The 20,975-nt window shown below is 37.2% G+C and overlaps 1 protein-coding gene across 4 annotated transcripts in view; it reads left to right on the top strand.

Annotated features, from left to right (window-relative positions):
- The first annotated feature begins 1,540 nt into the window (after positions 1-1,540).
- The window catches only part of LOC131150685 (actin-depolymerizing factor-like), a 33,740-nt gene continuing 14,305 nt past the window's right edge, over positions 1,541-20,975 (top strand). Inside the window, exons 1-3 of one of the 4 annotated variants that reach the window (XM_058101554.1) lie at positions 1,541-1,598; positions 1,796-1,884; positions 18,963-19,228. In XM_058101554.1, the coding sequence (XP_057957537.1) occupies positions 1,583-1,598; positions 1,796-1,884; positions 18,963-19,228 (371 nt within the window). In that variant the 5' untranslated portion in view covers positions 1,541-1,582. Of the gene's footprint in view, positions 1,599-1,646; positions 2,016-18,126; positions 18,145-18,962; positions 19,229-20,975 lie in introns of those variants that run through there. The other 3 variants (XM_058101556.1, XM_058101555.1, XM_058101557.1) reach the window with 3 other exon arrangements.

Genomic DNA, 20,975 nt, shown 5'->3' with positions numbered 1-20,975 from the left:
TATGTGTATATTGATACTCTGGGTATTGTATTCTGATTGATATGTATATATTGTCTTCCACTGTTAAGTTGTATAATAAAATAACTTTTTACCCGGTATCCAATGCGGGTCGGGTCGTATGAATGATAGTAAGATGATTAACATAGTCGATTTGTGGATGTTGTGGATGATGAGTGATTATTTATTTATTATTGAGAAAAAAAAATTTGTACGGAAATCGGGGCGTCACAGCAACTATGTGAGCTAAGACAGATTCGAAAACAAATAGTTCATCCCTATCAAATTACATCATCATTTGTAGCTTATAAAGGTTGATTTCTAACTAATTACAGTTCCTATTGATAATAATTCAAATCATGAGAATATGTTATTAAATACTAACAAATGGTAATTATTGAGGACATTGTGTCGTTTTCTAGTAAACGATCGACGATTTCAATAAACCCCTCGACGGTTGTTTCGACGGATTAAGATATAATATTTGCTATGAGCAAACCATTGACAGTTTCACTAAACCGTCGACAGTTACGCCTGTTGCTGAATAGATGAAAATCCTAATAGTTGAAGATTTGCTACTATCTGATTGTATGCCGCGATATGAGATTCTTTAGTTGTATTACTTGAATAGTTGTTTGTATTTGATAGCCTATGAGCTCTTTGATTTAGCATTTAATACTTTTGAATGTGTAACAAATATATCTGTTCAAATCTTATATATAGGACATCTTTACATCAATGAAAGTGTCTTGCATTTTCTATAGTAATGTCATGTGTATTATAACAAATTTGAGGTAGAAAAACAATGTTCTTGTAATCTGTCTCGGCTCACCCAATTATTGCCATTAAAATTGTTGCAAGGACTTATGTGAAATGGTATGTCATTGCACTGACTTAAAGTAAGATGATATAAAGTTTAATATAAGAAATTGACATTGAGACTAATTCATTCCATGTGAAAAACAAAGAAGTTTATGCCTCTTTACCTTGATGAAGTGGAAACTCTATTGAGGTTCTCGAGGACCACCCTTGGAGAAGTCGAATGAGTAGGACAAAAATATTACTATATTATATTAAATAGATGAGAACATCCATAATATATTTATATGAAACACAAAATATTCATGCATGCATTATATAAGAGAAGAAATTTAGGAATGAGAAAAATAAGTTATATTATCCATGCAACTACTAATAGACAAATTTATGAAAAAGTTCGATTGATTATAAAATGTATCTAATAGGCAAAGAGAAGAATAAAATGCATGTGCATAAAACTTATTCAGGACTTAAAGACGTGATTTAAAAAGTCGATTTTGAGCTAATACGTAATTCATGTATGGTTAGACAGGCTGCCTGGATGTTTTTGTCACGGTTTTTAAAATGTTGATTATATTTTAATATCTTTTTGTATATATTTAATCAATTATGGTATAATAAAAAAATATTTCAATAAAAAACTCTAAAAAGTAGCTAAGCACACCCACTGCACGTGCTCGAAACATTTAAAAAGAATAGAAACCGAAATTATTTCACGCAACAAGCAAACGTGGCGTAATAATTTCTCCGGCCCACGGCTGTGTTAATGCTCTCCCGTGACGGTAAAGTTTCCCTTCCCACCAACTGCAGAGAAGTACAGACACGACGCGACGAGCCTCATTTCTTTACTTTTCCCTCAAAGCACGAATCTCTCTCTCTCGCTCTCTCTCTCTCTCTCTGAACGCATCATAATTTTTATCCCTTTCAAATAATTTCGTTAACTTTTCTTCGGTGGCTGCCTTTTATTCGCCTTTATCAGTTTATCTCCACAAGGTGCTTGCCCTCTCTCTCTCTCTCTATACTGTTCTCTTCCTTTCAGCAATAGCGGCAGCGATGTCGTTTGGGGGGGTAAGCTTTCGATGCACACTTTTCTGATCGTTTGCATCAGTTCAATTTAAATCCGACTTCGTTTAGTCTAAGTATAGTGATTGATTCTGTTCAGTTTAGCGCTGTTTTCGTTAATTTGGATGCATTTGATGGTAAAATTGAGGATATGAGATGTTTGAATGGCCGTACTGTGTTTCTTTGTACATCATATGATGTGGAGTCTATAGTTTAATTGTTCCGGTGGGATCAGTTTTGCTTTGATCTTCGCTCGTGCTTGTATTGATGTACTTTTTGTGGTTCCAACTGCAGTTTACTGCATCATTGGTTTCAACTTCTTGTGTTTCCTACTTCCCAGTTAAAAAAAAAATTGAACATTCTTCTGCATGATTAGTTCCTAATGACAAACGGTGGTTTGTCTTTTTTATTTTTTCCCTTTCAAAAAAATTTAATTTTACATTATTTGTTGAACATAGTGTAAAATCGATGTAAAATTTTTTCTGATCAACTCCTCTGCATAGTGTTTTGTTTGTTGGCATTTGAGGGATGACTGCCCTTTCTTAGAATTGTCAGTTAGTATTGTTTTTGAGATTGGAATATGAATTCAATGTAATTTTAGATATTTTTCCCATAAATTTTCCCCTTTGTTGATCTCTGAATTGTTTATATTTTATTTAGAATTCTATCTATTTATTTTTCATTTGGGAAATGGCCATGATTCTGATTATAACGTGCACACATAACAAACGTATGATTGCGTGCGTGTGGGCACATATTTGGATTTGTTAAAGCTAAATTCACTGACCCTGCATTTGGGAACATGGATTTTGAGCCTCGGATTTGGATTTGGATTTGTCTGGATTTGAACAAAATGTAATACAAAATTTGTATTCAGTGTTTTTTTTTTCTCAAATCCATACAAATCCAAATCCAGGCCCTGAAATTTATGTTCTCAAACACTATTTTTAAGGATTGCTGGGCAAAAGCAATCAAAAGTTCATAAGACTTTACATCACCACGCTTCACCCCAATATAAAAGGACGAGGAGGATATCAACAAAATCTACAATGTCCTTACAAGCAGAGAAACTGTTCCTTTTCCCCAAAAACAGCATGTTTGAGCCATCTTTTCTTTTTAAGCTTGGAAAGAGAGCACCACACTTTCAAAGGCTTTTTGTTCCTCTCCCTTCCAAGTCCCTAGGATGTAAAACATAGTGAGGGGAATTAAGGACCAAATCTTATTATTGACTTCCCTCCCAATAACTCATTGTTGAACAAAGAGCTCACCCTTCAGAGAGTTGGAGCAAACCCAAGAAATTCCCTACAAAGCAACAGTCATTTCCCACAAACTTCTAGCAACTGAACATCGAAGAATAATATGATTTACTGATCCCCCATCACTGCCAAGTGCGCCCCTCTTTTTATCGTGTTGTCTAATTTCAAAACACACTTTCAAGTGGCCTCCCTAGTGAAGAAAGCAACCAAAGAATGAGGTTTGTTAGTTTAAATTTTGTTCACATTCATGTTGTCCTCAAAAGTGTCATATAATTCAGCATGTTTATATGATATTATCATAGAAAATATTCTACATTTTGAGGGAAAATGTAGGAAAGAATAAACAAGAATGTAGAAGATTATGTAGTAGTATATTGATTGTTGCAAGAAGTTAACAATGCCATATGGATTATGTATTGTCATCATTCTTCATGGTCATTTATTGGAGATAAAGATACTTTCCAAGATTAAGGCTTTTGTTTGGTTGATGGCCCTTTGATAGAGTTAACAACAAATCTGATGCAGAGTAGGATGCCTTCTAAGGCTTTGGCCTTCTAAGGCTTTGTCCCAAGATGATTGTTTCTTGTTTGCTAAAAGTTTGGAGACCATATCTCATCTGTTTTTACATTGTCCATTTTCTTGGGGCATATGGAATATTTTTTTTGGATTATTTAGAATGGATTGGCACACAGCCTGCAGTCGGTCGATGAATTTTTGTTTATTTCTTTCATTTGGCTTGGAAAGGAAAAGATGCTTTAGCTTTGTGGAGGTTTGTGTTCTTTGTTGTTTTGTGGGGGATGTGATCAGAGCAAAATGTGTTCTAATTAGAAGAGGTTGCCTGCCACTTTGTTTTGAAACGTGATTCGGTACTTGGCATCTCTTTGGGCTTTTAGTGCAGGCTGTTTTAAGGGTACTTGTTTAGAGGGTTTTCAGTGGGTTTGGAAGGTGTTGGTGTTAGGGTTGTAATTTATATATTTTCATTATGAGGATTTCATGCCTTCTTTGTGTATATTCTTTTCCTTTCATTAATAAATTTATTTTTTAGTGAGCTGCCTTGCAAAATGATATATAGTCACACTCACACCTTTTTAGCATTTTTATTTTTTAATTTTTAAAATGCTTAGCAGAATTCAAAGGGCAGCATTTTTTTGCATTTCTCTCATAATCAATTATGAGATCTCAAACATGATTGACAAATCACAATATACCCCCTTGTCTTAGGGTAGTAGATGCCAGGTTTTGCAAAGCTATGGGATGGAGGGAGACAATGATCACTTGATCAGAGAGGAGAGAAAAAGGAGTTTGTTAGAAAGGAGTGGAAGCTACGGGTAGCCAGAAAGGAGACCTTAAGAAGGAACTTTGTGCTGTGTATTTTGACTACTTCCTTTGATGAAATTTCTGGTCTACTGTCATGAATAGTGCTTAATTTATGGGGGAGCTATTTTGTTAGCTAGTGGGGAAATGACGAAATGGTGGTTTAGGATGGGAAGCTGGTTCTTGGATGGATGATTTTGACCTAATTTGGAGGTAGACCGATTTTATAGAATAGGGTTTAAGGATTGTTGGGTCCTAAAATCCAAATGTATTTAGTTTAATTATTAGTTAGGCAACTTAGGCTTATGTGTATTTTGGTTTGTAAATATATGCGTCTTTAGGGGTTTATTTGTAGTGTCTTGTATTTCAGTTGCTAGTTGCTACAATAAATTAGCATGTTAAAATTTGTGTAGGCAGTTTGTGAACTTGACAATTGACAGTGAGAAATTACGCGTGTTTCACCTTTTTTCTTCTTCCTCTTCTCATTTTTCTCTCTTCTTCCTCTTCTCATCTCCCCTCTCCCATTTCTCTTTCCTTCTGTCCCTTTTTGATGCTACCTCATTTGGTATCAATGCAAGGTTGGTTCAATTTCACACTATTTGTCTTTTTTAGCTTTCCACATAGCAGTTCACCCTTTTGGCCCAATATTTCTATGGTCGCGCTTTCTCCGCAATCCCTTTTTCTCAATGATAGTTCTTGTATACCACCATTCTTTCAAACAAAGAGAGATACATCTATTATAGAAATCTCAGTCACTGTGACTCTACCATCTCCAGAAAAATATTGGCACTGCCCTTGATTTCAATCACTGATTTTTGGCAACAATTTCTTGACACCTACCCCACCAACTGAAACAGGAACTCCCAAAAGGCCTTTCCTGAAAGTTTTATTGCTGTCTGAATGTGTGTGTGATCCCATGTGCTGGCCAAAGATTTTCCATCTGCCAGCTGTTCAAGATCTGAGCCTTGTTTTAGCTTTCCACATTCCAGGCCATCCTATCCTCAATCCAACTCCATTTCTATTTTCACACTTTCTTGCAATCTCTTTTTTTCAATGATTGTTCTTGAACACCAGCATCGTTCCTAAAAAAGAGAGATCCATTTATTCTATAAATCTCACCATTTCTGCGACGCTGCCATCACCAGAAAAATACAGTTATTGCCCTTGATTTCGATCACTGCTTTTTAGAAACAATTTCATGACATCTCCGCCATCAAAACAGAAGCCCTCAAAAGGCCTCTCCCAAAAGTTTTGTTGCTGTCCAATTGTGTATATGATCCCACTTGATGGCCTAAGATTTTCCACATACCACCTGTTCAAGATTTTAGCCTTGTTGGAGTTATATCAACATGCTACCTCTGGAAACATCTTTCTCTGATCTATCTCCGCACCAAATCTCAATATCTCAACACTGGAAAGTCACTACCAGCAACTCATGAACCGCATATGCTGGTGACAAGTGAATTTTTCACATTTCTGTTACTTCTAAAATTGCAAAACACACTGTTCTGGCCACAATATTTTGATTTTCTTCATTGTATTTTGAAGCTGCTTAATAGAAATTTATTTGTACATTTATTTATCCATCCGCATTTTGAAGAATCAATTGACACTGTGATTTAGGACAAGAAGCAAGGCCTTGGGAAGATCCTTGTTGGAGAATACTGAAGAAGAATTGGATTGAGGATTGTTGGGTCTCATTAGTAGTTTATTATGTGTTTAGTATTAGTTAGTATATGATTATGTGTATTTGGGGGTTTGTTTGTAAAATTTGTGTAATGTAGTGGTTTTTGTATTGTAATGTAGTTTGGGGGTTTATATGTAATTTCATGAGAGGAGGCTGCCTAAAGCCATGCTGTAAGCATTTGTTGTTGAATATGAATTGAAATAAACGTGAGTTTTCCCCCTTGTGTCTCCTCTCTCCTATCTTCCCCTTTTTTCCTCTCTTCTATTTCTTCTAATCTCTCTCATGGCTGCAGACCATTGATGCTGCCCCTGCATCATTTGGTATCAGAGCCCAACCACGATCTCTATTCTTCCATTTCAATCCACCCATTCTCCCTCACTCTTCTCCTCTTTGCTTTTTCTTCCCCCTCTCTTCATCTTTTCTCTCTGCTCTGTTCTCTTTATCTATCTCTGTTCTAATCTGCCTTGCTGCTGCTTCTTCCATTCTTCTTATTCTTCGTCTTTTCCTTCTTCCTTTTCTATGTTCTGATCTCCTGTTCTGTCCCTAATCCCCTGCTGTCAAGCAGCATTCTGCCTTCTTTCTTCTTCCCTGTTTCTATTTCCCTTCTCAAGTTCTCCCTCTCCTAATTCTCTCCCATAACTCTCTTAACTCTCTTTCTGATTTCTGAAATCTGTTGATTTCTCCTCTACCTGCAGCAGTTTCTGTCCGGCAATTCTTCCAATATTCCATCATCTTCGTCCTCTTTTCTCTTCATTTTCTTAATTCTTTCTATCTCTCTTTATTTCTGAACTTCAGTTTTTTTTTTTAAAAGAGGGAGCAGTTCTGAACTTTTCAAAAATTCCAATCATGTCCCCAGTCTTTTGAGCATCTCTTTCCTGGATAATTTTTGAGACATCTCATCTTCCATGAAAAACAGAGACCCCCCCCCCCCCGGCGCGGAAACCCTAGCCCCAAAAATTTCTTCGCTCCAACCACCAAAGTAGCCCCATGCGCCAGCCAAACTTCTCCAGCCGTTGGCTTTTCGACCTTTTGTGCTTTTTTCATCACACCGCCAACACCATTAAACTTCTCATCCCATGATTTCCCTCGACCAAAGCTCGTTGCCGGAGTCTTGCCGCCAGCGACCTGCAATTGGGACTCTGCCTGAGTCTTCTCTTGGTTCCAGGTTTGCGAGAATTTGCTTTTGTTTGTGGACACGACATATTGCAAGCAAGCACGATAATTTGACACGAAACCCTAGTAATTGTCACTGCCAGCATAAAAAATCAGTTTTTATTGCTGTAATTTGAGAGTTTTGTAAATGAGTTTGTTTCATTTCAGCATGACACTCAAGATCTAGGGTGAATTGAAGATATTTCTTGAAAATTGAGAGTCAAGTTTAGGTTTTGCATGACTAGATTGAGTATTTTGGGCAAGTGTGTTAATAACTTTTGGTGATATATAGTTCAGTGTATAATAGTATAAATTCAGCAATATGGTGACAAATTATTGGACAAAGGAATGCCATTTATAATGCCTTGGGCACAATTTCAAGCTTTTCCACACCTTTCTCAAGTGTGGAGGAAATGTATGCCAATTCATCATTGATGGAAGATGTCTTATGAACATGGTTTTTAGAAATGGAGTCACTTAAATGCAGCTTCATGCGGAACCTCACCTACAGCCTTGTACGATATCTTGGGGTGATAATTGATAACTCTACCATACATGTTTGTTAAAGATGTTTGGTTCCTATCCAAATGGGTGAATATTTGGCCATGTACACTTTGGTTCTCCTTGGTTGGAATATTTGGCTGTGACCAAGGGCTTGGGAACATGTATATATTGTCCACCATAATGGAAAGAATCATTTTGAAGCCCACTCTACCAATCAACCAACACAAAGAATCAACCACAGTTACTCAACTTGAAGACACTACAAGCAAGGAAATACAAGCGTCTGAGACATCGTCTGAAGTCATTTAGACATTCCTATTGTTGAGTTTGTCATCCTTGATATGTTCATTGGTTCTAATTCTCAGGTCAAGTATATTTTATTGCCAACGGAACGTGGTTTCTTGTATCACTCAAGCGCTGGTTTTCAAGGAATCCAAGTTTGCTCCTAATTTTGATCCTCCAACATTTCAAAATTCAAGGACGGATTTTTTTTTACTAGGGGAGAGTTGATGTTGGACAAGAAGCAAGGCCTTGTGAAGATCCTTGTTGGAGAATGCTTAAGAAGAATTGGATCGAGGATTGTTGGGTTTAGTTAGTAGTTTATTATGTATTTAGTATTAATTAGTATAGGATTATGTTTATTTGGGGGTTGTTTCTAATATTTGTGTAATGTAGGGGTTTGCTTGCAATGTAATGTAGTTTTTGCTCTGTTTCAAGAACTCCGAGACAGCTTCTCATCTCCTTCGACTCCGTGATTTTGCTTGGAGGATTTGGACTGAGCTTTTTGGTATTGTGTGAGAGAGTTGGGTATGCCCTGCATACGTGGAAGACTTATTAGCCCTTTATTTTGTAGGTTTTGGTAGAAGGAAGGATAGGGCAGCCTTATGGAGGTGTGGCTTATTGCTGTATTATGGGGGATATGGATGGAACATAATGCATGGATTCTTTGGGAAAAAAATTAATTTGGTAGCTGGTCTGGGATAAAATCCGGTATTTGGCATCATTGTGGTGTGTTGGTTTTGGGTTTTTCAGAGGGAATAGCTTCCAAAAGATTCAAAGAGATTGGACGAATGTGTTGGCTTGTTGATTTTTTTTTCCTGTTTTTGTAGTTTTTAGTTGTTTTTTCTGGCTTGTTCCAGATTTTCTGTGGGAGATGTCTCATTTTCCCTCTTGTAAATTCTTCTCTTATTAATGAAAATTTCTTTTGCTATATAAAAAGAATAACATTGCTAGACTCAAGAATCAGACTTTATTGCTTTATTTTTGTCAGTTGGCTGCAAGAATATGTTTGATTTCTGCAAGATATTCAAGATATTAGAGGTGAATTGAAGGTAGTAAGTGAGAAAATGAGTCATGTTTGAGCAATTGCATAAATAGATTGAGATTAGTTGCAAGTTGTACTTAGGGTCTTGGTGACATACAACTGTACTAAATGTACACCCCAATTTTTACTAGGTCGTTTCAGAGGCCTTAAGTCAAAATTTTGAAGGTTGGGATTGTGCTGATTGATTAACTGTTCCTAAGTTCCCGAGTTGATAGATTGCAATGTGTTTACTTAACCATGTTCACAAGTGTACCTAACCGAGTGTTTTAAAATCATACCATTGGAAGTTTAAATAAGGTTGAGAATTTCTAAAAAACATTACCTTGTCAAAATTGGTTGATCGAATTTTTTCATATTCATGAAGGATTAGGAGCCCCAAGTCGATTACCCACCGAATCATATTCTTAAGTGCCAATTATATTAAGACTAGGTTGTGAAATTCAAGTGGTGATCAATTGAAAATTGGTTTTTGAATTTTAATACACAGGTAATGGCCCGAGCATGAATTGAAAATTTTCATTAAGGGAGGCACGTGCCCAAATCATGGAGATACAATACAATACAATACAAAGGGATGATGGAATACAGGGAGAAGCTGCCAGTACAAATAGAAATACATACAGGATACACAAAAAATACAGGAGATACAAAAATATAGGAAAATAAAAAATACAAATAAAAATCTTAGGGCGTCCCCTGTTCACTTGAAAGAAGAATGAGAAAAATCAGTTCTTAAAATAAAAAAAAAATTAAACATGTGCGCGATATGAGAATTGTTAAAAGATTTTCCCCCCTTCTCACTGCCCGAATATTCGTTAACTGAACTGCGAGAATAGGGGGAACGAATTTCAGTGGGAATAGATTTCTGTTGGAGGGAAATAGAGTAGTCGAGCGCCAATTGACTTTGCCTAGACTCCCTATAAATAGGGAGTCTCGCACATACTTGTGGGGGGAGAACGGAGAAATTAGCAGAGAGAGGAGGAGAATAGAGCAATTAGCACAGAGAGGAGGCAATTGGCAGAGAAGAGAAAATTTAGAAGATAGAATAGGGTGAAGAATTGAGCAATTAAGAGAGCAGTTGAGAAATGAGAGAGGAGTTTGGACTCTGCAAGACTCCAGAGAATTGGAGTTGGCCACTCAGAGTCCAGGAACCATATTCGGAATCCAGACTGACACTGAGAGCAAATCCTGAACAGACACTCGACAGACTCACATCCCCGACAAGAAGACTGGAGGAGAAAGGACCAGGGGTAAAGCTAGTAGGCCTTTTCCTTCATTGTTGTTACAATCCATATGTTACTATTTTGAAATTGTGAATGCAGGTACCCTCATCCAAGTTTCATGGTTCAAGCCTGAACCTGAACTGAACCCTAAACATTTGAGACCAACCCAAGAGCCTGAACCCAATTTGAATCCCCAACCCGAACCAGGTTCCTTTTGAACCCAGACTGAACCAAGCCCAACAACCCGTTTTATAACTCCCTAAGCCCAAACCCATTTTAAACTGACCTGAAGCCCATTAATTTTTTTTTTTTTTTAAAACAAAGCCCATCTTTTCTTAAAAACCGGGCTTGGGCTCATTTAAAAACCAAGCCCACCTGCCATTTTAAAAAACCCAAACGTGGGGCCCACACATTTTAAAATTGACCTGAGCCCAAACCTGTTTTAAACTCAAGCCCATTCATTTTTAAACTAGCCTAAAACCCATTTTAAAACAAGACTCACGCCCAATCGGTTTTTAAAATTAGCCCGAAGCCCATTTTTAAAACTATGCCCAAACTTCATTTTAAAACCCACTAAAGCCCTTCATTTTAAAACCCACTAAAGCCCTTCATTTTAAAACACACTAAAGCCCAAACCTGTTTCAAAAAACCTAGGCCCATTTTTGCAAATAATCCAAGCCCATTTAAAAAAAATAAACCCCAAGCCCAATATCAAAACAAACCAGAGCCCAGCCTAATACACTGAGCCCATTGAAGTCTGAACCCACTCGGGCCTAATCGAGTCTGCACGAACCCGCAGGAGTCAACCCCATTGCAAACCCTGAGTTAGGGTTCAGACGAGTCAAACTCGTCCCTGAACCCAAACCCTTCTGTGGAACCCTAGAATCATTGAAACCACAACACTCAAATCACAAGAATAGCACTCGAATCACATCAACATTCAGATCATCACATAACCAGAACCACAACATTCAAATCATACACACACAATTGTATAAGCAGAACAGAAAGGAAGAAGGGGGGAAGGTTATGCTTATCTGCAAGTTGAGGTTTAGCTCGAAGCAAAACCCTCACACCCAAATCTTGATCAAACCTTTCTTGGGTTCTCAAATTGAGCCGTCCATCGAGCTTAGAAGGCTTCATAGGTCTTCACAGAGAGTACCGGGGTTTCCTAAGAGATCTTAGGAGAGAGAGTAGAGAAGGAGCGTTAGGTTTTGTTGGTTTAAAGGGAGTTTGCGAGGGAGTTAGGGTTTTAGTTTGATCGAAGACAGGGGGGAGTGTTTTAGCGAGAGAAGGGAAGTATGAAACCCTAGGGTTTCAGAGCTGCTCGTAGGATCTGAGAGGATAAATCAAAGGAATAAGAGAACAGAGAGGAGAGCTTGAAGAGAGCTTGAGAGAGAACGGAGGTAAAGGAGCTTTAGAGAGAACAGAGAGAGAAGACGGAGAGTGAGAGAGGTAGCTAGTGATTTTAGGGTTTCAGAGATCGATTGAAGTAGAAAGGGAAAAACTAGAGAGGGAGATTAGGGTTTCAGGGTGTGTTCGTTCCCGCCGGGGGGGGGGGGGGTGAGAGGAAGAGAGAGAGAGCTTCTGAAGAGAGAATGAAACGAGAAAAATGAACGAGATGAAATTTTTTTAATTTTTATATGCCCAGTTTAGGGACCGTAGGATCGCGACACGTGGCTTCCCATCCACCACTTCTTCATGAGCTACGCGGCCTTCTAACCACCGTCCGATCTGTGTTTCTTTAGGACAGCGTGGATTATGTCACGTCACCGATCCGTGTGCAACAATTCCCGACCGTTCGATTTGTGCTTCCCCACAACGGATAGGATCACGCCACGTCTTTGATCCGAGTTACCGTTGTCTCCCCTCTCGCTGGTCAACACGTGGTTCTCCGTTCTCCATGCAATTAGAGCACTACACGGCCTCCTTACGGCCATTCGATTGGTGCTTCCCAGGGATGGCTACGATGACGCCATGCAATTGGTCCTTGTTTGTATACTCCCATCCATCCGGCCACCGACACGTGTTTAGTGAGACGTCATGACGTCAGGCCTGGGGAGATATTTATCGTATATATAAATATATAATAACAAGGCCACGTGGCCTCACTCGGAAGGCGACACGTGGCCTGGCCCTTGACCCGAACCGGTTCCCCTTTAACCGGTTGACCCACTGAACCGGCTTCAAATCGGTTTTCTTATTTCCTTATTTATTTTTTTTGTATTATATTATTTGTTTGCTTAAAAATTCAGGAAAAATATGTAAAAATCATAAAAAATAAGGAAAATTCAGGAAAAATTCTGAAAAATATTTTTGAGATTAGAAAATTACTTTTGCACATTTTTCATCCTGAATGAGTCTAAAAACCTCCCAAAAATTTGAAAATATTACCTAATATTTAGGAAAATTCTATAATCTCTTTGAAACAAATCTAGGAGTTATTTTATTAAATTATTTTCTTGATTTTTTTCCCTATGATTTCAAAAAGGGGCATAAGCTTTTTAAGCTTCATGTGTCCTAGTTCTGAGGGATGTATTATTGTATGCATATTATGTGAAAAATTGTGAATACTTGTGTGATTTATTGGTGTTTTGTAAATTGTTCAAAGGAAGGCTATTAAATTTAATTTAGGGATAATTTTCAATTAATTAGGTAGTGTAGGGGGTGCTAGTACCTTCCCCTCACATAACTGAACTCCCGATCCTGATCATGGTAACGCAGACCGATTCTACCCTTAATTGGGTGGTAATCACGTGTTCTAACGACACTCCAAAAGGTTAGTGGCGACTCCAATATCCATTTTTCACGAAAATAAATCTATCATTTTTATTTTGCCCTCCTCGAGGCACCCTCGTTCCTGGGGACATCGCGGCACCAAAAAGTTAAAAAATCTGCAACATGGTGACTAAGGTTGAATTATTTGCAGAGGTGAAGAAGTTGTCTAGTTGAGTACAAAATGTAGAAAATGCTTTGGAGACCGTTACTAGTTCATTGAATAGGTTAGCGATTGAAGTTGCAGCTTTGGGTAAAGGCTAGTTGATTCTCTTGCCAAAAATAAAGTGGTATTGTTGTTATTCCCCACACTTTTGAGTTGCATGAAAACAGAAAAAATGATTGTTTGAATGACAGATTAAATTGGAAGTTTCATATTTTAATGATGATGGTCTTCTTGATTTTGGTGGTTGTGTGTATTTTTTGGAGAAATGTTTTTTGGTAGTGTGCCATGAATGAAGCTTGGAAGTTTTATTTGGATGAATCCAAATGGAAGGGAACTGCTCAAATTAGGTGGCTGAAACTAAAGGAGGTCTTTAGAAGGAGAAGATATGGTGAGATTAGAATATGGAATGAGATGAAGCATGCCATGCATGAACCATTTGTAGCTCCCCACTACTATGAACGTGTCCGTTCACAACTTTTAATATGAAGCAAGAAGTTAGGATAATAGTAGATTGCACTAGTAGCTCTATCATTTGGGTACTCTTGCTGACATAGAATGGAAAGAATATGTGATGATTGTTTTATGCATGAAAGGGTTGAAAACTTGAAATCCACATTGCCTCAGGCTTGCTGCATGTCGGCTCATTATAGTTGGAGATGCAACGCATGTTGCGAGATTACTAGTGGAAATGTGGAATTGTGTTAAAGATGTTTAGTTGAACAATTGGGCAAAGGAGTTGAGGCTGCTACAATGTGGAAGTCTAGATCGCTCAAAACCAACTTTAAAGGTTCAATTGAGTTTTTCAAATGCTCAAGTTTTGGCATTGAGCTGGACAATGCCCTAACCAGGTAATGGTAATTGCTGAAAAAGGTGATGATGCCACCGAAGTAATTGAAGCTTAGATAGAAGTTCCAAGTGACTTAGATGAAGATGGCAATGTGGGAGATTGTTTAGTACTTTGACCTATTCTCTCCTCCAACGAGTTTGAAAGAAATGAAGATTGGAGATGAACCGACATTTTTTAGACATGGGTGATTTGTCACAAATAACTTTGTAATTTTGTTATTGTTCTTGGCAGTCATACTAATATAGTTTCTAAAGTTGTGAAAAAGTTAATTTGAGGCTTAGTCACATCTTGATCCATACAAGATTGCTTGGGTGAATAATCCTAGCTTGAACGCCCATGATTGTTGCTTGCTTACCTTCAAGATTGGTTCAATTATGGAGTTAGTGTGGTGTGATATCCTTCTTCTCAAGATTTGCTGCACTCTTTGAAGTAAGCGAGATGATTCCTTCATGGTGATGAACTCCTTGTGCTTTTCCAACTTGATGGAATCAAGTTCTTTGACATGGGGGAACTGATGTAGGATGGGAATTGGTTAGTGGATGGATTATTTTGAACCTTTGATTATTAGTTAGACTTATGTGTATTTGGGGCTTGTTCGTACATAAATGTGTTCATAGGGGTTTATAAATTTTTATTTGTTATTTTCTTGTATTTTAATCTTTTGTGTAATTTGTGTGTTGAAACCATGTAAATTCGGTTTGTGAATTTGAAATTGAGAAGTCGTGTGTTTCCTGTTTGCATCTTCTTCTTCTTTCTCTTCCCCCTTCTCTTGTTCTCCTTCTTTGAGGTCATATCCTCACCGCATGCATGTTGATGTCAAGAGGGGATGTTTAGCAACCCATCTTAGCACCTTTAGTGGTGGAGTCTCATAGCCATTTGTCATAGCATCCAAAAAAATTTCTATTTTTCTTCTATGTTGAAGTTTGTTCTTTCAGTGATCTATATTTTGTTTGAATATTTAGCTTTTTTCTTTCTTCTTTCATTCCGTGACACCATTTTAACTTATTTGATGCCATTTTAAATTAATTTATAGTGTAACAATCACTTATAAGTTTGCTTTTTAAGCAAGGGTTGCCTCCTTCGCAGCAAGGCAACAATGGTGCTCTTTAACCCCACCTTTTTGCATGGCTTTTTTTTTTTTTTGTTTGTTATTAATGACAATGATGAACAACTCCAGTTTATTGCCAATTGTATGAGGAACCATCATGTTTAGGGCGTGTTTGTTTCATGGGCTAGGCTTGGCTAAGCACTGTTAGCCTATGCTTGGTGTAGCACAAGTGTAGGATAGGACTGGCTAGGGGGAGGCTTCTTAGCTCCTTCACATGGTCTAGAGCTGGCTGGTTCCCCCACCAGCCAATGCAGTCTAAGGGAGTTAGAAAGCGAGAAAAATCGAAAAGTAAAAAGGTAAAATTTCACCTGTTGTATCCTATCCCTTATGGATGGCAAACCAAACATGGAGTAGGATAATCATCTTATCGAGTCTGGTCTGATGCTATTTAGCTAATCCAATCCTACAAAATATTAGTCTATGAAACAAAACACTCTTTATCGACATGGGAGCCACCTTTCCATTTTAATGAATGAGGGACTGATCTGGTTTAAGTTACAGGAATTTGATCCACCCCAATGGAACTACCTTTACATCGAAGATATGAGGGAGGGCCTTCCTGATTAAGGTCTGAGGAGCAATCTTCCTCTTTGAGGTTGATAAAGATACCCTTTGATGATGATACTGATTGTAATGATGACTTGTAATTATCATTGTTGATGGGGATAGTTCACAAGGACATCCTTGAAGATATTTGCTTAGTGTCCTGTCTTCCTTGTAGCTTTAAAAAATGTACCAGTCAGCGTAGTTGTAATGGTCATAGTGTAATGGCCATGGCCAATTCGGACAATATGTAATGGGTGATGCACACCATGCCTATGAATTCATTTTTTGCAGCAGCAAACTTGTTAAAAACGTATAGATTCACTTGTTTTGGTCTTAGAATCCTACATACTAATGTTTTATATGAATTTTAGTACATTTTAATCAATCTAAATATAACATATTACGATTTCATCTTGGCTGCTTTAGTTGCTATTGGCCAGAAGAAGCATCCAATTCTACTTTTCACCATTGTATTGTAAGTGAAGTTGTTGCTACTGTGGATTGGAATTTCATTTTAGAGATCTTTAAAACCATATATACACCTGAAATATTCTTTAGTTGGGTGAGAGAATGCATTCCTACTCCCCATTATTCTATTTGTCTCAATGGTTATTGTTAAGGTTGATTTCAAGGGAGAAAAGGGATAAGACATGGTGATCTTCTCTCCCCCTACATTTTTGTCATTGTTATGGAGCTTCTCACTAGAATCTCAAGGGAGCAGCTACTCATGTTGAACTGAAGTATTATTAGGATTGCAGCAAATTGAATACCACTAATCTGTGTTTTGCTGATGATTTATTGATCTTTGCTCAAGGAGATATTAATTTTTATAGAAGCATGAAAAATTCCCTGATTCTGTTTTCTGCTATATCAGGTCTTCACTGCAATCCTTCACTCTAGTCTTTTTCTTCTGGCATTCCAAACAATTTAAAAGAAGCTATTCTAAACTTGTTGAAGTAAATGGAAGTATCCTTCATGTTAAATATTTGGGTCTTCCATTTGTTACAAGCAAGTTAAATAAACTTGATTGCCTCCTCCTTACTGAGAAAATTGCTACAAGAATTTTTTTTGGACACATAAGCATTTATCTTTTGCTGGTAGACTCCAATTAATTAGAACTTTTCTGTTAAGTATAAAGAATTACTGGAGTTTAGCTCTTTTTCTTCCTTCTTCAGTAAAAGATATTGAAAGGATGTTGGCCTTCTTGTGGCATGGGAATGACTGGAATGCTAAGTGATGTAAAGTTAGCCGGTTGCAGGTTTGTAAGCCCTTTCAGGAAGGTGGTTTGGGCATTAAACTCTTCTCTTAGTGGAATGAAATTACAGCTAAAAGCTATTATGGTATATTTGTTCCTTCTTTTCTTTGGGTTAAATGGATCTTGGCTTACAAGCTTAGAAATAAGTCTATATGGGCAATTAAACCTTCTCCAAATAGCTCATGGACTTGGAAGAAAATTCTAAAGGTCAGAGATAAAGTTTATGCATTAATCAAACATACAATTGGAGATGCTAGAAACACCTTACTGCATGATAATTGGACTCCGGTAAGTCCCTTGGTTAATTCTCTTGGGGACAATATTGCAGTAGATTTGGGAATTTATTTAAATGCTAAGGTGGCTGATATTATTTTGGATGGGAATTGGAAATACCCCGTCAGAAAGTATGTCAGAGTTACAGAACTCATCAGGAATACTGATTTCCTGCCCAAGCCTGACATAGAGGATCATGTCAGTTGGAATCTGTGCAGCTTGGGTAGATTTTCCTCTGCTATTGCTTGGAACCATTTCAAAAGTAAAGCTGATTTTGTTGACTGGCATTCAGCTATTTGATTTAATCAAAATATTCCCAGACATGCATTTATTTGCTGGCTATGCATTCTTAATAGATTGGGAACCTGGACCGAATTTCTAAATGGAATCATTCTATCATTCCTTGCTGTGTTCTTTGCAAATGTTTCCCAGAATGCAGAAATCACCTATTTTTTCAATGTCATTTTTCAAAAGGAGTAGTGCAAAAAGTTCTAGGCTCACTTTATATTCAAAGACCATTTCTAGATGTGGATACTGACCTTCAATAGATTTCTTCTCTTTATAATTCCTATTACTCCAAAACGATAAAACTGGCTTGGGCAGCAGTATTAGAGTGAAAAATGAAAAACAAAAGGGCTCAAAAACTTATTGCAGTCATTCACAGCCAGATAATGTAGTGGTCTGTAATGGTTTGTAATAGCCTTTACAATTCTGTGATGGATTGTAGGGGCTAATACGGTTGTGAATCAGAGTATCCCCAAGTAACAGTCTCGGAAGACATCGATACCACTACGTAGTGCTCAATACAACAGTTACGTGAAAAGTGAAGGCATAAGGTGAGGCATTTTAATCCTTATGAGGCAAGGCATAAGCCTTAAACCATTGAGGTATATGCCTTTTGGGAGCTTTATATTTTAAATAATGAAATTTGTATTTTAGAAAATAATATGCAAATAAATTATGAACTACTTTTTGGCCATTCAGGGACTGTTTGGATCAAGGATTTTGTTTGGGCAAAGGAAAGGAAAAGAAAATAAGAAGGGAACTTATTTTCCACTATATTTTCTCTCTTTATCAAATATTATTAGAAATAAAAAATTATTTTAATATATTTAAAAATTAAGATAAATCAAATGGTCATGATGTGCAAAACTAAAAATTTTATTTATTGGTTTTATACATTTTTTTCCCCTTCTCATTTTCTTGGACAAACAAACATAAAAAAATGGATTTCTTTGAATTTTCCTTTCCTTTCCCTAATATTTCCCAAGCTCCAAATGGGATGTCAAAGACTACTAACTTTAATTCATTTAGTCAGTCATGCCAAGGGATACTTGTAACATTCACGTTGAGGCTCACCTTGATTGAGCCTTTTAAAATATTGGTCGAGTCAAATCAACCATTGACAATTTAATATTTTATTATTTGGAGAGAAGACACTTTAATTGTGTGTTGCAACCTTGTGCGTATTGTTAGATTTCTATTATTTAGAACTTGTGGATGGTTGGACCAATAAACCATCTTTACAAGTTATGAGGAGTTTATATGTTTGTTGATGTTTTACTATTCATTGCAGAGATTTTAGCTGTAACTATATGCATGCGTGTCTGAGTGTATTCTAAGAGTCATTTATGATTTTGGTTTTGCATTTCAGGCAAATGCTTCATCAGGAATGGGTGTAGCTGATCACAGCAAAAGCACCTTTACGGAATTGCAGAGAAAGAAGGTTTACCGATATGTAATTTTTAAGATTGATGAGAAGAAAAAGGAGGTTGTGGTTGAAAAGACTGGAGGTCCGGCTGAGAGCTATGATGATTTCATGGGAGCTTTGCCTGAGAATGACTGCCGATATGCAGTTTACGACTTTGATTTTGTGACTTCTGAGAACTGCCAAAAGAGCAAGATATTTTTCATTGCATGGTCAGTTTCTGTTTCAACCGCTTAATTTCTTGCTATTTGGTAGACGTATTGAAATCTGAGTCTAATGTGCTTATGCAGTATCATCTTACTTTATACAAGAAAATAGCTTCTCATATCCTTCTTTCTCTCTGTTGAAACTAAGAACTGTGTTACCTGAGCCATATTGATGTCCTCTCTTAGTAAACAAGTATCCTGAACTTTTCTTAAACGTGAGGACGATATGCTGGGATTTGCTAAGTACTGTCTTCGTCTGATTCTCATCCAATGTCGTACTTAGTTTTGAATTGTTTTATGATGTGCTCATATCTGTTTGTGGTCTGCCATACCTGTTTAAAGGGTGTCCTTAGCTGTAAACATGATATGTGGTGATTTCCTTATGCACACTGTCTTGATTCTTAGTCAAGTGTCTTTTCTTTGCTTTTAGCATTTTGTTTCTTTAATTTAAATTTTTGCATGTGTTCATAGTGGTTTTTAGGATATAAATTTTCTTTTGGGATAAAAAAAAAAGATTGATTTTATTTAAGAGAAAAGCACAAAAAAGGAGCATAAGAAATCCTCCTTATAATATAAAAGAACTAAAGGAAATAGGAATCGAAACAGCACCTGCTTGCTAGTTTTTCTGCAGATATGAAAGGGATAATCGTCTGAAGCAACTGGCAGCAAAAGCCCACAATGGGGCCAAATACCGGATCCTATCCCCATCCCCATCCCCAAAGCATAGATGAAGATATCTTTCTTTCATGTAAGTAAGCATGCATTCTGCTCTGACAAAATCCCTCACAAAATATAAAAAAAACCCCACTTCCCCATAATGCTGAGCCATCACTAGTTCCCAAATTCAGAAAAAGAGATGGCCAAAACCTATAGACTCTGGACACCCAATCCTCTCCCCAAAAAAGAAAAGAAAAGGAAAAAATATTCCACACCCTCCATGAAAAGGAGCAATGAAGAAACAACTAAGAAACAGGTTCTGAATTGTCAAAACATAAACAATATACATCCGGAGATAAAGCCTTAAAAAGGCCTTCTACTTTGCAACAGATTATTAGCGTTAACTCTATTAAGGAATCACTTGGAACCACTTACAAAAAAAAATATTTTTTTTGGAAAGAGTACTTATTTGAAAAAGTACTTATAATAAGTAATAGCAGATTACTTCTTATAAGGTCCTTACTTTCCTCAAACATAGTTTGCAATAGTACTTTTTGAAATAAGTACTTATTTAAAGGGCAAAAGACACCGACTTCCCCTAAGATTTGGCAAAAAGACCTTGATCTCCCTTGAGGTTTCAAAAATTCCAGGGACCTCAGGGGGTGGTCAATGGAATTTTTGAAACTATAGTGGAGGTCCCTATCTTTTTCTTCAAATCTTAGGAGGGGTTAGTATCTTTTTCACATATTTAAATGTAAACCAAACACTATTTATGCGTCAAATGCTCAATTTTTTTTTCAAGAATATTCCCCTAAAGAAGCAAGGACCCATGATCAATATCCATTCTAGAAGGACGTAAGCTCCAGCCCCTCCCTATCACTAGAGACCTATAGAAATGAAAGTCACCAGAGAAATCATTCCCAATTGGGTAGGAGGAGGAAATGGTTTCATTGTGCAAAGAGGACAGCCTATACAAACAAGGAAAAAAAGTGTGAAGCAATGAAGCACCCACCCATATGTCTTCCCAAAGCCAAATGTGAAACCCATTACCCACATGAAGTTTAGTATTAGGGGTAAGAAGGTGATATATTTGCGA

The sequence above is a fragment of the Malania oleifera genome, chromosome 3 (genome assembly GCF_029873635.1).
Source record: "Malania oleifera isolate guangnan ecotype guangnan chromosome 3, ASM2987363v1, whole genome shotgun sequence".
NCBI lineage: Eukaryota > Viridiplantae > Streptophyta > Magnoliopsida > Santalales > Ximeniaceae > Malania > Malania oleifera.
This window is presented reverse-complemented; position numbering and strand designations above follow the sequence as displayed.